Source organism: Citrus sinensis, chromosome 3, assembly GCF_022201045.2.
Source record: "Citrus sinensis cultivar Valencia sweet orange chromosome 3, DVS_A1.0, whole genome shotgun sequence".
Lineage (NCBI taxonomy): Eukaryota > Viridiplantae > Streptophyta > Magnoliopsida > Sapindales > Rutaceae > Citrus > Citrus sinensis.
The window spans coordinates 44,807,531-44,826,904 of NC_068558.1; the positions used below are offsets into that span (position 1 = coordinate 44,807,531).

Sequence of the window (19,374 nt, forward strand, 5' to 3'; positions counted from 1 at the left end):
TATTTATATACTGAAAATCTTTACGTTATATGTACGACTCCAATCAATTTTTATTTTGTTACTATTGAAGAAGATGTATGTTACAAGACACTCGATTCACGAACTCCACGTAGTCGGACCTTAGAGGGAAAAATTGTGGTGTAATTATGGTACCGTATCACAATTGCATCCAATCGTTAGATTTTGATGGACTCCACCTATGTAAATGAATCTAACGATTGGATGCAACTGTGGCACAGTACCACAGTTGCAACGTAACCGGATCTTAGAGGGAAAAATTGTGGTATAACTATGTTACCGTATCACAGTTGCACCCAACCGTTGGATCTTGATAGACCCCATCCATCTAAGTGGATCCAACGATTGGATGCAACTGTGGCACAATACCACAATTGTACCGTAGTCGAACTCATATATATATATATATAAAGTAGTTTTCAGGTCCGAAATATTTTAAAGTGCAGGAAAAATTCAACAAAATTTTAAAACAATAAAACTTAAGAAGTTTAAAATTTAAAAGGACTAAACCGAATAATTTATGTTTTTTCTCAAATTTTTCTGCACTATAAAATTTTGATTGAAACCTTTCTGTTTGTATATATGTTCGCTGCCACCCCCACCATTTTAATTTTCTCAGTCTATGTGATAAGTCAATATTTTTTATACGTCCTTAGTGTTACGAGAAAAACTTTTTATGTAGGACCGAATGATTAGACTAATAATTAATCATGCACAAGTCTTTCTCCAAAGTTACCATGCTGACTATAATATCTTCTTAAGCATGCATTTTTTTTTCTTCTCTTTAATACAAAATAAAGAAGTATTACATTTGCATATAAAGTAACATTATCTAGGTCATATTACTATTAAGGAAAATGCTATTTGCATATGAAAAATAAAGTAAGGATACTTGTACACGAAGACAAAATTAGTAAAATGAATAAGTTTGTTTTATAATGAAATGTTTCTTATCTTTAATGACCATGTATAATTTTATGTACAAATAATATTACCTACCAAATGGTTATGCTACCTCGAATGGACGCAAAATTAATTATTGGAATATATTAAAACCATGCATTGTATAACTTTTTTTTTTGTTTATTTAATTTTGGCTTAAGAGAGAAGAAACAGATTAGCATGCTTTATTTGATTGAAAAAGACATTGAAAATAGCATTCTTTGTGTTTCCACAAATGAAGTTATCCCCACAGATTTCAGTTTATTTGGAAATTTGACATCCACATGTTCGTTTGAAATTTCGACATCCACATTCAACAATCCTTGAAAACGGAGACGAAAAAAGGAAATAAGTTGGAAGATGTTCACATAATTTCCCTTTCTCAATAACTACCACACCTCATCAAAATTGAAGTCCCAACTCATAATATATGCTCCCACACATACGAACGGTCCAGAAAGACTCAACCATATACTTGTATTCTTGAATGGATAATTTTGCCAGCATGTTTCCTTGTTTGTTGGATCAAAAATAAAAGAAATTAGGGAAAAAGAAAAAAGAAAAAAGCAAATTGAATTTGTCAATGGAAACGTAAAGATCACTTGACGTTTCCAATAAGGTATTTGATTGACATCTCAATTCTGAATTAGGACTTGATATTATTTCGTGGGTGTCGTGTATTCTGATGAACGGCACTCGAAATTGTAATGTGAAAACACAGAAATGAAGGGCCAAATTAATTAAAAGTAAAGAGGCTTTCATGATGTGGTGCCAGGCTTTAGGAAAAAATAGTCAGAACTCAAAACGTGCCGTGTATATTATTCTTAACGACATGATTGGATTGGGTCTGCTTAACTATATAATATTCGGCTTAAGAATTAATGAAATTAATAAAATCATTAAATATTATTAATTTAATCAAGTGTAAATGATTATTTGATATTCCTTTTGGGTTTGTACAACCTCGATCGAGTCGATGCTTCTTGAAGTCGTCTTGACTTGGGGGTATCCAAACTCCCGGGACGAACAAATATGAAGCAACATGAAGAAAGGCGATAACGACTCACACAAAACTTTATAGCAACGAAATCTCTTTTCTAGATAAAGTAAGAGATAGGTTAAATTGAAAAATAATAATAATAATAATAGCACAGTGAGTGACTTCATGAATTTATGAGATAACCATGTAATGGCATCAGAACTTGAAAAATAAAAATCATTAAAAAAATTAAAAATCAAAGTTATGCATTTTGTAAGGATATTTTATGTGGTAGATACATGTTTAGTCTCTATATTTTAGATTAAGCACTCATATTTTGAAAAATGTCTCAAGATTTGTTATGCTTTTGTCCTTATATTTTTCCTCAACTTTTACAAAAACATCCTTGCAATAATCTTGGGGGCATTAATAAAGGGAAGAAAATGTTAATTTGTCAAATTAACCACAAAAGCAAATAAAAATTAATGTAAAAATTTCTTACTATTATTTTTATTTTTAAAGTTAATTTGATATTAATTTGGTACTTGTAAAGAAAATTATTGTAAAAATTATTGTAAGGATATTATTGTAAAAATAAAGACGATAGTATAACATATTTAACGATAAGAATATTTTGAGATAATTTTAAAGACATAAGAACTGAATGAACATTTAATTCAAAATATAAGAATTAAAAAAGCATTCGCCTATATTTTGAGTGTTTTTGTAGTTCAAGTAAAGCATATTTCATGCTGTTAAATCGGGTTGACGATCCCATCAGAAAGAAAAAGAAAAGAAATATGAGGTGGATGATGACACTAGATTACTTGCATTCTAAGTCAAATGAATATGCTCTCATAGATTAGAGATAATCTGTATATACGAGTCTCCGCATGTATACTAACTGCTAAGATTTGGTTGTTCACTGGATGCGCTCAAATTGATACTCTTTTTTTTTATCAATTCAACGATTCAACGGCAGCATGCATGCATTGATGCATAGGTTCAGATACGTACAACTCACTCCGGCCCCACCCCAAAAGCCAAACCCTCAGCCCTCTTGAGTCTTTTACTAGTCTTCTATGTCCGAATGACTGTGTGTAGACAAGCAATTTATTTAGGTGTCATCGAGGAAACGGCCATGAATGTGTGTGTATGATAACTTGCAATCTTTAAGTTGGACACTACACATGACATGCTCTCTGTGTATGTAATGTAAAAGAGGGGGCATGCATAACCATAATTCAGTTTTATCTTTAAAGAAACGTAACAAAAGTCTGTCATTCTAGCTCCTTATTTTCTCTGAGCACTCGTGAGACTAGGAAAAAGTCTTTTAAGTTTTGGAGATTTGACATTTTCTCCCAACTTTTCCCCCCTTTTTTTAACCACTTTCTCTTAACCCTTTATGTTATATCCCACTAATTTTTTTCACATCAAAATCTTAACCAAAAAAATTAATTTTTTATTTTGTGGATGGAATGTTGACATTAAGAGAGTATACGGGAGGGGATGGTAACAAAGAATAATAACGTAAGTTCTCATTTGTAATTTACGATGTATGTTATTTTCGCTCTCTTTGTAAGTTTCCATTTCTCAAAATTACTGTAGAGCATACTGTAATAGAATAACAACATAGTCTGTAAGCTAATTTGAATTTTGTTTTCAACTTAAATGTTATAATGGTAAATATAATGGTAGAAAATGTAAATTATGTTGTTGCTTTTACGGTGCATTTATTTTTTATTTTTGGATCAAGGAATTAGAATCTCAAATTGAAATTATTGATAGTGTTTACTTGATGAAATGAAGGTGAAAATATAAGTGAAAGTGATGGGCTTTGTTGGACCAAAAATAAAATAGGCTCAATCAAGGCATAAATGAATTTAATCCCAATAAGACCCATCTAATAAATTTACTCTCAATTAAGTCTACAAAGTGCTGAACAAATCACCTATAATAATCCTCCTAAGTAATAAAGCTTCAAAACCCAAAGGGTTCCAAGATCCAAGGCCAAATTTATTCTAAAGTCCTAAGATCAATCCTAAGACAAACCACCTAGGATAATCCTCTTAAGTAACAAGACTTCAAAGCCTAAAAGGTCTCAAAGTCCAAGACTAAAAGATTTTAAAGTCCTAGGATCTTATCTTAAGGCAAAACACCCAGAATAATCATCCTAGATGACGAGGTTTCAAAGCTCAAAAGATACCGAGATCCTAGGCTTCTATCCTAAGACAAACTACTTAGGATAAATCTCCTACGTTCTAAGGTTCTCATCATCCCAGAGTTTTAGTAAAAATAACTTAAGGTTAAAACACTTCTTTCTTTAATATATAGACAAACTTGCATATTCATGTGTCAATCAACATGGGCACAAACAAACAAGTGTTGCCAGACGTGATAAGAACAATAACACTTGTCATTAAAATAATTAGGACTCAAGTTAAATTAATTTCGCCCATAAAATATGTCTTTTATTCTCACTAAAAGGTAAGAAAAAATGGACTCAAACGGAAAAATGCTAACTTTCTCTCTCTAATATTTTTATTTCTAAATTTACATTTCCAAAAGTCTTGTGACTAACTTGACCATAGGACGGTCTATGCCGCCAAAGCTGGCTTTCTGATTCTTTTTTGTGTTTGTAGAGTATCACTAGACAAGAACATTCTCATTATCTAAGGAAGTGAACTCAGACGAGAATATATAAAGGCCTTTTAAGATCAACCCAAAGGGTAAACTCACCATCGTTAAATCCAACAAACAATAACCCAAGTCCTAAGGGGGTCGTTCTCAGTTGAAATTTTCACATAATAAGTTGGGATAAAATTTGCATCAGTAGGCTTCACACAAATTTAAGATTAGGATTTGGAAGTTTGATTCCCAAAGGGCTTAGGATTTAGATTCCAATTCCTTTTGACTGATTATTTTATCCCCACCTAAATTATTTAACTTCAATTTTGTCCTCCGTTAAAAATATTCTATATATATATATATATATATGCAAAAGATAAATTGAAATCACACAAATCCTTAACCCCTTTTTCACAATTCCCAAAAATCTGAACCATCAAAATCACGTTGCCGGTCATCACGTAGCATCCGTTGGAATTGTGCACTGATTGTCAATCTCGCACTACAGCAGACGGTCGTTGATAGTTAGTCTTACAAACACTGCATCTCTCCATCGAACGTGGATTGATAATGAGATTGTTGGTGGTGATAAATATCGATGGTGAGATTGATAATGATAAAGAATATTGATGATGCTGCATCATCAGATCTGATAAAGAAGCCATAGTAGCTAAGGGATCTTATTCTTTATCATCGGGAAGTCTTGAGGATGATGATGAAGAAGAAAATAAATTATAATAATACATAATAATAATGATGCCAATAATTAAAGGATATTTTAGTGACTTGTAACATTTTATTTCGATCCTATAATAAAGTAAACATATTAATTGAAATGCAACAATTTATTCTTATTTTAATTTATATAATTCAAATAAATAATTTATTTTTTATTTCCATTTCATCTGAGTTCGATTCCAACCTATTTCTATTGACTTTCGATTATCGAATGTTAAATGCGCCTTAAATTTTCTACACCCAACCTAACGCCGATATGTCATGAGTCCCTAAATATTTCACAACCAGATTCCGTGATCCAGGTCCGCTGCCCTTTAATTGATTGGGTCCCACTAATTCGAAGGTCGCACCCCACCCTTTTAATTACTTTGGATTTTCAAAAAGTTTTAGGACCGGCGAAGAGATAATATGAAAATCACAAGCATGTTGCGCATTTGAAAATTGAAATTGTGACGGGATCAGCATCCACCTAAGAGCATTTAATATAAACATAAAAATTATTAAAAATCTCCACAATATAATTATATAAATAATAAAATAAGTATAATATAAAATTATGTCTTATAAAATTATACAAATAAAATTATATTTTTAATTTTTAATTTCAAATCAGATCGGACATGTTAGGACCAGAGCCCTGACCCGAACTTTAATCGGCCCTAATATTTTAGCCCGAATCCAACTTAAAATTCTTAAATTCGGATTAAAGTCCGAAAAATTTGAGTCACATCAATCAAATTAAAATTCAGACCTGGCCTTTTTAACCATGCATACAATCTGCTGCAGATTTTAACTTCTTTTTTTTTTTTATGAACAAAATTCGAATGTTATTGGTAAATTTGTTAATACGAATCAATAAAAAAATAGCCTAAAGATTTGAGGATTGGGCATTTAAATTCCGAATAGTACAAAAACCATTAAATATCCAATGAGCTGCCGTACAAGTAAAATCTGGACTCTGGCATCGTCAAGGTAACAGGTTTCCTTTGTCCACCAATCAAAAACCCATATTAAAGTTTACCAGAGAATTAGAGAGACACCACCTCTGATGCCATTAATATTAAAAGTCACAAGCAACTTACTATTTTTGTAACTTCATTCCAGTATTGCAAGGAATAGAGAAAATTCCCCATGGTATAGATTAGCCCGTAGGGGACCTAATCCCTTCCGAGTTTAATTTTCCAGACGCGCGAGTTACAACAAATCAGCATGTAAATAAATCCTCTTTTTTTTTTTAAGTTTCACAATAAATTGCTCAAATGATTATTATATATGCATTGAATTTTACAAATTATGTGACATTTTACGTGACAAGGCTGTTATTACAGAAGCGGCCAATTTACGTATTACATAAACAAAATGAGACAGAGGCCATCGCTGTCACGTCTTTACTGAATAGTGACGGCATTCTCTTAACCAAATATTTATACGTACGTATTCTTAAACCTCCCGGACAACGGAAATTCACGGGACTAGCACTCAAATAGGAAAAAGATAAAACGACACCCATATCTTCATGTGCTCCATTAGAAAATCACATAACAAATCTTGTCCCTTTGCAAAATTGCAGAGCTGTACTTGTCCCTTATATCTCCCAAATATCTCCTGCCACATAACATTCGGTCCCCACCGCCAGTCCGAATCACAACTTTTTAAGCATTCGCATCATTCATCAGTCATCAAACTCTCTCATTATTTCTCTTACATTTACTGAAGTTAAATAATAGGAGAATTGAGTGCCATCATCATCTGACATGGCTTCCTTTTGCTCATACTCAGCGTCTTTCATAATGTTGTTATTCCTGGCTTTGGCTTCGTCACCTCAACAAACACATGCACAATTCTCTACAATATCAGCTGCCCCTGCATTCTTGCCTAGTGCTCCTTTCCCGTCAACGTCAGCTCCAAGTTTGTCCCCAGACATTACTCCATTGTTTCCTACCCCTGGCGGCAACACCATGGCTCCTTCCCCAACCGAGTCCTCGCTGCCGACAATTCCTTCAAGCCCAGGTCCCCCAAATCCTGACGATTTGCTAGCTCCTGGTCCTGGAATGGCCTTACCACCAGCTGAGGCTTTACCGGCTTCTTCCTCCGTTGCAACAGTGTCTCTAAATTTTGCTGCTTTTCTTGGTTTGCTTCTGTTTCGCCTGATGCTGCTTGCCTGATATTGTGAGCTACTGTTAGTGGGCTGCTTCAATTATTGATGTTAATTACTGATTCCACTTACGTTTGTATAGTTGTTTCGGCCGCTTTTGCGTTGTTGGTGAGTGAAGTGTAAGGCAACATTGTCCATTGTGGTAGGATAAGATAAAGTGTCTCCAATGAATAAATTAATTAAGCTCTTCCTTTTATTCCTGCACTCTTGTGGTCATAAAATATTAATCAGGTTTTGAGGAAATACCTCGCCACAGAGAAGCTCAGCGCACTAGCATTCTCGCAATCACACCTCTCATTCCATTGAATACAAAGAAGAAACTAAAGATTTCACATACTAAGTAGATGATTATGCAGCACGATGTCTCTTGTTGAATGAAAACAAAAATCTAAACGCTACATTAAACATTCTAGTTAAGCTAAAGTATCTCCGCCATTTACATGCTATCTTTTTATATAACTGTGGTCTACAGCTTATGCTACTGTAGCATGAAACTGCACATCTACGGAGGTGGAACGGTGGTGCCCGGAGACTTTGAAGGCCCACTAAATAGCTGCCCAAAAAATCCCCCCTTCAATTTATTGAACACAAAGGGGCTGTGCTTCTTGGGAGATTCTCTAGCGATATACTTTCTCAGCTTTGAATTTTCATCCTTGAGCACTCCCACAGCCATGCTGAGCTGTCTAATTACTTCTATCTTCTCTTCATCCTTCTGCTTTAGTTGATCCTTCTGCCTCTCGTTCTCCTCTTTGAGTGTCTCTATTTCTTCCCTCAACTTCATAATTTCATCGTTGTAGACTTCACTTGCAACGCTGTCTTTTTTCGGTTCTTGATCTACTTCAATTACATCTTCCTGTACAGGATCCTCATCTTCTTCTTTTATTTCTTCATCAACTTGAGTTTCATTTACTAGTTCAGGATCCTCAACTTCTCCGAATTCTTTTTCAATTTGAATTTCACCTTCTTGTTCAGGATCATCAACTTCAGATTCAGCATATTCCTCAGCATCCGAGCTCTCTGAATAGCTATTATAGGTTTGATCCATCATGCTTATTACTTTCTCCTGTTTGTGTTGTTTGATGGACATGAATGGGGAACCAAATGTTGTTAGGAGACGAGTTCCATGGTCTGATTTCACTAAATCATAACGCTCTGCTAACGACCGATGAGCTCTATAAAATTCTTCAACCATGCTGATTAGCTCTGGTCGTTTCTTGTAATACATTTCTGCACGTTGAGCAAACGAATCTGCATCTTCCTCGATCAGTTTCAGCATTGCCTTTGCCTTCTCATCCAGCTCTGCATCCACCACAAATCATTAATTAATTGAAAGGAAACCATCAACACAGACACCTTAAAATTAAAAAAGGAGAGAGAGTACAAACACCAAAAATAATTGATGTCAAGGTAAGTTAAATAGAAATAAATACATTAAATCTTAGGAAATATTCTATATATTTTGTTCACAAGAAGGTTCACAGTGTTCACTACTTTCACAAAATGTGGTCATGTGAAAGTTTTTCATCAAACAGTCTGCCACAAAAGTTCTGAGTGGGAGATTAAACATCAAAGCTAGGTAAGGAAGATACTTGATTGTAAAATGTGAAAATCATGCTTGTTGACATAGTTGAGCTAACAATGTAACTCGTTTGACACCAAATCCACAGTATTTATACCTAATAAACTCCATAATGAAAGTTCATGCTTAGTCCTACAATTCGCAAGTTTACCCTATTGAAGAAACAAGGGAACCAAAAAGTAAAAGCCATAGAAAGAACATGATCACTTCAGTACATGGCCATATCTAGGTAAATGAAATCAGAAAGTGAGAGCACAGGGCCCTACCACTTTCCTAGTTCTATACAGAATCAGATGTGCGCATTATAAAAATGCTGCACTGTGTTAAACTCCTTAACAATGGTTCGACTAAATTATTAGGTAACAAAGGATACATTTAAAAATGCTTCAAAATTATGATAAACTTTTAGGTTTTGGTGGACACTCCAAAAATTAATTAATAGAAAGCATGGATAGAACTTGATGGACTTCAAGGTTCTCTGTGGTGAGGACCACCGTATCACAGGCAGAGCACAATTACTCTCCCTAAAAATCATTACATCTCTGATTGTAGACCACACATCAGAACCAGTGCCATGAAGGTAACATGTAATACCACTTCAAAGGAAGGTTCTACAAATTCTTTCGTGCACATTCATTTGCCACCATCCTTTATAATTCAAGTCTACCACTCTATCATTTATGTGGGCCCCTCCACCATCTGAACCTTCTTTTGATCAAAGTCAATAAAAAAGCTTTAACAAATATCAGAAGGGGTTGCGCCTCACAATTCTAACATTGACAGCACTGTCTAATGTTCATTGTTTGTCAAGTAATTGTGTAATCTATTCTCAAGCGTTTCCAAGTTAACATGGATCAAAGTCGCCTATTGTACCATAATAGTTGGAAGTCAAGGAAAATTAAGTAAGATTTGTCTAGCATACATTTTCAGAACAAGAAAGCATAAGAAAAAAACAAGGTGCAAATTGAAGGGAAAAAGGTTACTCAGAGAAGATTTTACACTGTAATTGTGACCTTCCTATCAACCCCGCAGGGTGATAAAGAGCCACCACAAATTACTCCCTTTTTAATTTTTGTTTAAACTCTCCCCACATCTCTAAAAGCTGTTTGTGTCCATAAAGGTAATCAACCAAATCAAAGGTAACAAACAGTCTACACCAATTGTGTTCACTTGTAAGTCAATTATTGTAGAAAGTGACAGTAAAATGAAAACAATTCAAACTTTCAAGAATATTTAAAGCCACGCTCTCCAACGGTCAAGAATCAAGGAGCAAAACTAACAAATGAAGAACCAAGAATCAAGGTCAAGAATCACAAACAAAGAAAGAGTAAACATCCCTTTCAAAAAAAGAAAGAAAGAGTAAACATCAAACAAGAAAAGGGGGTAAAAGAAATTTACCAGCAAGTGTGGATTGGAGCCATGGAGAGCGTTTTGAGCCCTTGTTGTGACTATCAAACCACCACCAGTGTGATGTTTCTTTGCTCATCACTTCCACCATCTTCTCTCTTTACTCCGCTCACCTTCTTCACAATCACAAAATCAAACATACACTCAAAGATTCTTTACTCGGCCTAATTAATAATTCAAAACTATCTAGAAATGGAAACAAAACCAGGAGTAACAAAAAACACCATATATTACCATCTGAATTGGCGAAAACTACCAAGTTATCATTTTAGAGGGCAGTGAAGGGCAAGCAAGACAGAACAAGTAAGGGGTTAATATAGTAATTTTCATTTCAATAAGAGAAAGAGGGAAACTTCAGTTTTCAAAAATATCCAAATTAACTGCCTATTTAAGAGACCTTATAAATTATTTCCAAAGGAGAGACCTTATTAAAAATAAATTAAAAAAAAAAAGAAACTAAAAACGGATAAACCATACAAGGAAAGAAATCTAACTAGTCCTTAACAAAATCTGAAGAAAATGGCAAGAACAACTAAAACTTACTCAAAGTTTCACAAGAATACCGTACAAGTTGAAGCGAGAGTACCTGAGTGGCCTTCGTTTTATTCTTAAAGCTGAGACTGAGGCTGAGACTGGACGAATACGAAGGCGAAGACAGCGGTGCTCCTTTGTCTCTATTAGCCGAACCGATAGAGTTGTAGTTTAAACAAAATTCCTCCAAATTTCACCGTTAGCATTGCTTCGCTGGCCAATGAAGTCCAGCCACGTGTGGAAAAAGCGAAAGATGTTTCAAACCTGGAGACGTAAGCTGAACAAACAAGACATGCCTTAAATTCGGGATTTGAAAAAATGAGTTTATTGAATTTACAGGTTTACCCTTATCAGCATGCTTTATCTACGCCGCTCCTATGGTTCTTATCTCATCAAATGGGACAAGATGTCAGTTTTTCTCGAGATTCATTACGTGATCCAACGGCCAGAAGTCTATTTCGTTGAGTATCACTGTGTGGATCTGGAATTTGAATTCTAGCACAAGGCTAGTTTATAGGCTTTTGGGAAGTAGGGATGAGAAAAACTCGGAAGTTTTTTGACAAGGGAGATGAAGTGGGCGCCGAATGTAAGGGTGCATCGATTAGTGGGGGTCTAAATTCGAAAAGCCTAACCTTCAGCCACTGTGAAGTGAATAATGTATGAGGGACACTTTCGAGATTTCAAAGGTATGAAAACATTTTTTGTACGTGTTACAAAAGAAGATGGACACGTACACAAGGTGGAGCGTAGCTTATCTCCAACGGTCGAAACTGGACCTTCCACGGAAATATTATTATTTCTTTAATACTATATAACACAACTACTACTTGTTTTTTTAAATCTTTTTCGTTAAACATTTACACAAAATAAACCTGCTCATATTTTCACTAGTCAATTGTTTAAATGGACTTTTGAATTTTGATACAACTATTTGTCATAGGCTTCAGCAGGCAGTGGCCTATTTGTAAGCAAAAGGGGCAAAAAAAAAAAAAAAAAAAAAAACACGTTAATCCAAAAAATAAAAATAAAAAAGCTTTAACGGAGAAAAAGAGAGTTAACAAAATCGTCGTAAATTTGTTAAATATTTACAGAAGATGATGACTCTAGTAGCTCTGTAGTATGTTCACAACGTTTATTCTGTACAAGCTATATCATCGTCGTCGTCGTCGTCGTCAGTGCAAAATATCATTTGGTGGCGATTCTTCACCTCCTCCGCCGAAGATAGGACGCATGACAGCGTTATCAAATTTCCGCCAATAGTAATGGACAGTGCTAGTTGGCTTGGTTATAAGCATGGTTAAACTGCTTGGACGACGGATACTGATGCCACCCCCCACCGAGTCTAATTCCGAGGCCAAGTCTTGCCCATTTGCCAAAAGTGGGAGGAGAGCGCTACTAGACTTGGGACTAGAAATTTCACTTGACTCCTCCCGTGGTTGCAACATCAATCTTACAAGAGGCTTGGTCAGTAATCCAAACACCTGCAAATTTTCGTCAATTAATAATAAGTAGAGTTTAGTGGAGGAAAGCCAGCTAAGGGAGTTTCGGTGGTTGTATGGATTGGCGGCAAAATCGCTTACCACATTACTAAATAGAACAATTGTGATGGTGCTGGTAATCATTATGGCGTTTTTAGGCCGTTGAGTATGCCCCGAGGAAGTAAACTGCAAATACGAATCCCTTTGTTTTGTTATAGGAAAACAGAAAGACTAAGATACGAAATCTAAAGAGCAACTTGAACAAATTAATAACCGAATGGTTAAGATTTCAGATTTCGGACTGCCTCATTCCTTTGCCCTTTTCTGTTTTCATCCTAATCAAATCCCATTCTCAAGAAAAGGGAAAAAGAAAATGAGACAGCCCAGCCAAATTGATAGCCAGACAATTCCTTTAACCCACCAGTTGATTCCATTTCCTAAACATGACAGAAAATTGAAGCGGCAAACATCATAGCTTCATTATACTTGTGACCCAGATTTTACCTTATTATAAGCAAGTGCAACCGACACAGCGCCTCGCATGAGCCCAGCCCACCATATTGTAACCTGAATCAGTAACATCACTTTGTCATTCAGCAAATTCAGGTCCGCAAATAAGGCAAGACCAAAAATACCTACCTGCTGCTTAAATCCAATTTTATCAATAGGGGAATCATTGGCTAAGTTGGATAAAAATGACACAGAGAAAACAGAAGCTGCCCTTCCAACCAGAACCAGACCAAGCAGGGTGGAACTCACTGCAACTGATGTCCCAGGACTGTACAAGAAGAAAAGTTATATATGAGAATTTCACATGGGTTTGCAGCAGGGAAGTTATAATTTTAACGGGAACATTTCCGCATACTAGCAAGACAAGTATAAGGGAAAAGGAGAGCAATTCACCAACAATCTCATACAACCAGAAGACTTAGTAGATTAATAATTATAAGTACAGATGACTTGGAAAGATTAGACTCAATTGAACTATCCTCAATTTAACATTAATGTTACCTTCCCTTTACAATCTTCCACTTCTCCATGTCCAAGGCATCCATACCAACATAGAGGAAGATGAAAGTCTCTGATATAAAAGACAATGTCGCAAAAGTATGCCTGCAGGAAAACAAAAAGTGTAAAGCACGAGAAAAAGATCACATTTCGATGTTTGAGAAACTACTTCAGAAGAATCAACATACTTGGTCGTGACTCTTGAACTTTCAGTAATATTGTGCCATGTGTAGTGGGACATGACAATCCCACAAAAGAACACAGTAAGGATGCCACTCAACTGAAAGAGCTGCAAGACAATAGTTGTTGACATCGAAGTTACATGACACACCATAAGAAAAAGTAAAGGCAGTAATTTCATAAAGCACTGAAACATGTGAAACAGAAAACTTACATCGGCCATGACATATGAAAGGTAAGCCATGAGAATCATTAGAGCAACTTCGCGATCTGTTGAGTGCCTGAAATTTGGCAATGGTTTAAGCTACTTCATTCTGTAGATATTAAAAAGGAATCTTGTTTTGAACATTTTCCTATTATATTATTTTAACATGGAGAGACTTGGCCAAAATTTAAAAGAGAGAGAGAGAGACTTGGCCAAAAAGTCCGGTAAAACAACTGATTCTGGATAGAGTCATAGAGGCAATCCAAAACATTTCTTTAAACATGTACGACCCAGATGTCATCACAGAAAAAATTTAACAATTTACTTTAAGCCAAAACAATTGTTCTTTAAATAATGATAAACTTTGTCAACTAACTCATAGAGATAGCATCACTTTGCAATTCTGACAAGCAAGAACACAGACTGTTAGCATTGCCTAGATGCAGATTGATCATGATAATTTTTGTCAACTAACTCATAGAGATAGCATCACTTAGCAATCCTGACCAGAAAGAAAACAGAGTATTAGCATTGCTTAGATGCAGAACCCACCAATTAAGTTATTCTCTGCTAAGAGATTAAATTTGTCATCCGACTAAAACACTAATAAAGATATCTCACTTGCAAACTTCTAATACCATACAAAATGCAAGCACAGAACATAAAATAATGACTTATGTAAATGAAGAGGTAAACAGCAAACAAGCTCATAAATATTGTTCATTCAATACCTGCCAAAGTACAGCTCTCTTATGATGTATGCACTCATCAATCCAACCTGCAAAGAGCTAGGATTTTATGTCATGCTATACAAATTATTCTGCATTGCCAAAACTTAAAAGAAGGACATGACAATAAAGACATGCAAAAATGCACTCTCATGCACATGCACAAAGACAGAGAGAGGAACTTACAGCTATTCCCAGCAATGTGCTCAAACTAAATAAATATAAGAAACTGCCAGTAAATTGCATGACAGTGTCTGGGGTTACGTGCACAGAAAATTTTTGGATTGCATTGAAGAGTACAATAGATGTGGCATCATTTACCACACCTTCCCCAAAGACTAGACTGTATAATAGAGGTGTATCTTCCTGATTAAGCACCTGTAAACCAAATGGAAAACTTAGAAGACAAGATTTATGCATTCCTCATTTCTTTGGCACTAAAAGGTGGGAAATACATTTATACCTGCAAGGTGCAAACGGTATCTGTAGCCGAGAGGATTGCCCCAAGTGCTAAAAGAAGAAGAGAACAATTGTATTAAAAAACAAAAGAAGATCTTCTCCAAAAAAAAAAAAGATTAGAAAGAAAAATATAATAAAGCAAACCGACATTAATATCATCATGATTTTTTGTTTTAAACTAAACTATTGCTTCTCAGTTGCTGTCACAATTTGATTCTCCATTGGACAGGATACATCACACTAAAGGAGTCTCAGTATTAACAATACTAGCATTATTATAGCACAAGCAGGAAACAGCAGTTCAACTCAATTTTCCAAAAAATGACCAATGCCTATCTAAAATGTGCAACTTTATACAAAGAAAAATGTGATGATGAAAGGTATGGAGCATACCAAGAAAATCCCCTTGATCCCAGAAAGTAAGACCAAATTTCATGAATAATTTAGCTGAACCTGTTAAACCATGATACAGGAGAATTAGAAATGGCACACATCAGAATGACAGAAAGTTATCAATAATACCATGTATTTGAGGTAGTTGAGAATTATAATATTTTTCTTTTCTTGGCAACAAATGATATGAAATTGTGATTTAAAATGTAAGCATGCCTTTAAAATTTAGATAGTCATTTCAGCATATATACAGCAAAGTGTTATCAAGCTGCTTTTGTTTCTGGTGGCGAGAGAAGAAACAGTGAGCAAGATAACATGCAAATCCTGGACAACTCCACCAGCACATGAACTAATAATGATCACTGGAGGATTGTGAAAAAAACATTTATTTGCATATATTATTATAGAATATAGATCAAATGTCAAAGCTGCATATACATCTAGGTCTCAATCCAATAGGAATCTTATTCATCTAGTCTTTATGCAATAAGAAAGAACCTGAGCGACTCCAGAAAAAGGGGAAATAGTTATTAAGAAACTTGTTATACAAATAATATGCTCTGGCAAAAAGATTATGGATTCTAAAACTTTTAACAGTCAACAAACAGGTCAAAAGGATAGTCCATTCTCTGCTGAAAGGTAAACTTAAGAGAGAACGCCTATAGAAGTACAGCCAAAAATGATACCATAAGGCGCCTTCTGATATATCATGCCTTCAATCATGAGAAATTTATAGTTTGAGAATTATGGGGAAGTTAATTATGAAAACACATTTCATAAAGTAAGATATAATGTTTTTAATTGATTCAAATAACATAATAAATCCACTTGCCACCAGAACAACCTGTATGCATTAACATATAACATTTTGTAAGTGTGTGCAAAACACCAAGCAAATTGCACTTAGTCCAGTCACATCAATCATGCGATATCTGCATTCACACAACAATTATGATTAATATTTTATTACCAAACAGGAAATAACATAACAAGCTTGAGATCGGGATATACCTATTGATATGATGCCAAAGGAAATCAGCGTACCAACAACACCAAACAAATTGATTATGATGAAATTTTGGAAAAATTGCTTCTTTTTGACTTGGAACCTGGTATATAAAAAGAATCAATGAGAAAAAGTACAAAGAAATTCAGAAAAGTCCACCCCCATGCTTGTGATTTAAATAAAAAGAAGTTGAAGTCGAGGACCGAATGTAACGAGTTTACAAGTTTCAAAACAGATTGAATGGACTACAAAGAAAGCAGAGTCAATTGGCAAAAGAATGAAATTAGAGATAAAGTTCAAGCATACCCGGCATTGAATATGATAGGAGGAAGAAGACATATAAAGAATAGATCTTCATCGAATAACAAAATGTCCGAGATTTTGCCATTAGTAGTTAGTATAATAACAGTTGCAGTACACAGGCCCTGCAATCAAACCCAAGAAAGAATCAACTACCTTTTTCTTAAAAGACGAACCAATCAAAATAAATAAAAATTGTTAACATCCTAGATGAATGCAACAAAACTCACAAAAGCAAGAGCAGTAACAGACTGATTCATCCATCGAGTCTTCTGCAAAAGATGACCGATCACAATACAAGCACTAACGAGAGCCACGAACAGAGTGACAGAATGTACAGGAGCAGCGTCCGGTTCATTCAGAAGCGTCGAAACAGAATCCAACTTGAGACTCATTCTGCTCCCTCAAGCCCCCGTATATCAACAAATATAAGTTCCGTGCTTCAAACACACCAATCAATCGTCTCGTGGAGAACTTTGTGATACGCTGTCAAACTTTCATGCATTCAAGAATGTAGAATGTAAAAGTATGAATAAGAAAAATATAAACAAAACTCAACCAGAAATAGAAAAAGTTGAACCTCAGAATGGAGGAATATTGGTTTTTGAAAGCGATCAACTTAAGCTCTAACTACTAAAGTGATCTTCTCCTTCCTAAACTTTTGGACGTTCGTTAGAGTGTGTGTTTACGTCAAAAATTCAAAAAATCTAGAATACTCCATAACACTTCCTTAATTACTAAGAATCCGTACACTCCAGAGTACTTGAAAAAACCCACGAAAAAGAAATATAACCAACCGTATACGTACCTTAGAATTTTAACTGCGCGAGCAATAAGCAATTTGCTTTAGCTTTCAAAGTTTGCAAGAAGTTTTTTTTTTTTTTTTTTTTCTTTAAAAAAAAATGATGGAATTTGAATTGGAGACAAACTTCTTTGATTTTCTAGTTAGCGGGGGAGTCACGCTGGAAGTGGAACTTTGCAAAGACCGGGAAAATCGAAAGGTGTGATAAACCGAACTGGCGATTTCTTTTATATCAAAGGGTTCTGGTTTGGTACGGTCCATAAAACTGATGGGAATCATACATCCTGGTTGTACGCCGCCGGATTGTGCCTAAACAAAAGGTTTTGTTTTGGTGCGGTCCATGCAACTGAAGGGAATCGTACATCCTAGTTGTGAGCCGCCGGATTGTGTCTAAACAATTTTGTTTCGTGGGACCGGAGCCCAGAGTTGCTTAATGTAAACTCCACACTACTCGTCCCATTTGGAAAAGAATATTCCGTACTTAGTTTGGTAATTATCACAGGCTTAATGATAAAAGTGGAGATTTTTTCCCTCTATTTTAATTGTCTAATTTGTGATTTATTTTTAATTCCAATTGGTTAAATAATGGTTTTCTATATGAGACATAAATTAATTTTTAATTATGGAGTGAAACCCTATCGTTATTTGTTATACTAGTTGATTATAAGGAGATAGAAAATAATCCATTGTGGGGGACGTGAATTAACTTTATGTTTTTTTTTTCTTTTGGATAAATGATAGTTTAATTTATATTTTGAGTTAAGTCTCAATTTAGTTCTTATATTTTAAAAAATATCTCAAGATAGCGTTGTTGGTAAATATATTACACTCTTACCCTTACTTTTTCTCTACTTTTACAATAATAACATTGCAACAATATTATTGGAGATATTAATGAAAAGAAAAAATATGAATTTATCAAATTAGCCTTTTTTTTCTTTTTTCTCAAAATAATCTAAATAAAATGAAATGGATAATGTATTAGTTAGATACATTATCACAAGCATATCTAACTTATTCTTTTCCCTTTTTCGCCCATTAATTATTAAACTAGAACGATCATTTTCTAAATACAAAGTTACGATATCTCATAACATCATACTTAGCATTAGATAATAATTAATTTTAACCACGTCTTAGATTCCAATCATAGTAGCAAATATTTTTTTTTGGGGCGTTTTTGGACCATAATCGCATGTTACTAAAAACATTCAAGAGAATGTTTCCGAATATTATGACATGATACAAATGGTTAAAAATCAAAAGATGTTATGTCGTATCCGTTTTTGTTTTTTTGTGTTTGGAGGCAGGAAGTGGACAAAGTCGAAATCAAATTTTTTTTTCATATCTATCCAAAACTTGAATTTGGATGAAAAAAGAAAAGAAAAATTAAAAATCACTTTCTTAAGGCTTCAAAGAAAAGACTTGTCAATCAAAGTTAGTTGGTATGAGTGATTCGGCACTCATACTCCTTAAGAGAAATTAGGAGTTTAAGTTTTGTTCTTATATGAAGTCACCACTTTGACCAACACTTTATCTTTTATAGAATCAATTCGTGAATCCAGTACGAGCGATGATTAATATAAGTTGTGGTATGAATTTAAAAATACCTTCCATAATTAAAACCCACTCAAAATCACCTCCTAATTAAAAAAAAATAATGATTAATATAAGTTGTGGTATAAATTTAAAAATACCTTCCATAATTAAAATTCACTCAAAATCATCTCGTGATTAAAAAAAAAAAAAAAAACTTCTCATAACCTAAAATTGATAAAACAGCAGTGAGATACCTGCAAAAAGATCATTATTATTCTCACATAACGATGAAACACGTG

The 19,374-nt window shown here is 34.5% G+C and overlaps 3 protein-coding genes across 8 annotated transcripts; all 3 read right to left on the bottom strand.

Moving 5' to 3' along the window:
• Window positions 1-6,591: 6,591 nt before the first annotated feature.
• Window positions 6,592-7,502, bottom strand: LOC127901231 (uncharacterized; the record flags this gene model as incomplete). Its single annotated transcript, XM_052438070.1, has 1 exon — window positions 6,592-7,502. A coding segment is annotated over one exon (375 nt), but the record flags the coding sequence as incomplete, so codon positions are not given.
• A 234-nt stretch (window positions 7,503-7,736) lies between these two features.
• LOC102628541 (hypothetical protein) lies at window positions 7,737-11,191 on the bottom strand. Of its 5 annotated transcripts, none has more exons than XM_025098431.2 (3): window positions 11,033-11,191; window positions 10,438-10,562; window positions 7,737-8,759 (listed from the first exon to the last, which is right to left on the bottom strand). In XM_025098431.2, exons 2-3 carry the CDS (start codon window positions 10,535-10,537, stop codon window positions 7,963-7,965), a joined length of 897 nt encoding a protein of 298 aa, XP_024954199.1. In that variant the 5' UTR covers window positions 10,538-10,562; window positions 11,033-11,191; the 3' UTR covers window positions 7,737-7,962. The 5 variants fall into 5 exon arrangements, with proteins under 5 accessions (XP_024954199.1, XP_024954202.1, XP_024954201.1 ...); XM_025098434.2 differs by having other exon boundaries at window positions 10,438-10,559; window positions 11,033-11,182; XM_025098433.2 differs by having other exon boundaries at window positions 11,015-11,180.
• An 805-nt stretch (window positions 11,192-11,996) lies between these two features.
• Window positions 11,997-17,814, bottom strand: LOC102629582 (sodium/hydrogen exchanger 1). Of its 2 annotated transcripts, XM_006479810.4 has the most exons (15): window positions 17,543-17,814; window positions 16,965-17,228; window positions 16,741-16,859; window positions 16,440-16,537; window positions 15,429-15,488; window positions 15,040-15,086; window positions 14,763-14,954; window positions 14,580-14,626; window positions 13,858-13,924; window positions 13,652-13,752; window positions 13,467-13,568; window positions 13,095-13,233; window positions 12,960-13,022; window positions 12,558-12,641; window positions 11,997-12,458 (listed from the first exon to the last, which is right to left on the bottom strand). In XM_006479810.4, the coding sequence occupies exons 2-15, from the start codon at window positions 17,127-17,129 to the stop codon at window positions 12,150-12,152; spliced, it is 1,593 nt and encodes a 530-aa protein (XP_006479873.1). In that variant the 5' UTR covers window positions 17,130-17,228; window positions 17,543-17,814; the 3' UTR covers window positions 11,997-12,149. The 2 variants fall into 2 exon arrangements, with proteins under 2 accessions (XP_006479873.1, XP_052294029.1); XM_052438069.1 differs by lacking the exons at window positions 16,741-16,859; window positions 16,965-17,228; window positions 17,543-17,814 and adding an exon at window positions 16,273-16,360.
• Window positions 17,815-19,374: the final 1,560 nt, after the last annotated feature.

Bases quoted from the DNA above. Each gene is read 5' to 3' on its own strand.
- LOC102628541 (XM_025098431.2), bottom strand. From the start codon at position 10,537: ATGGTGGAAGTGATGAGCAAAGAAACATCACACTGGTGGTGGTTTGAT. The intron at 8,760-10,437 runs GTAAATTTCTTT...TGGTGGATGCAG, and splicing joins GCTCCAATCCACACTTGCTG to AGCTGGATGAGAAGGCAAAG.
- LOC102629582 (XM_006479810.4), bottom strand. From the start codon at position 17,129: ATGAGTCTCAAGTTGGATTCTGTTTCGACGCTTCTGAATGAACCGGAC. The intron at 15,087-15,428 runs GTATGCTCCATA...TTCTTCTTTTAG, and splicing joins GGATCAAGGGGATTTTCTTG to CACTTGGGGCAATCCTCTCG. The intron at 12,459-12,557 runs GTAAGCGATTTT...GAAAATTTGCAG, and splicing joins TTGTTCTATTTAGTAATGTG to GTGTTTGGATTACTGACCAA.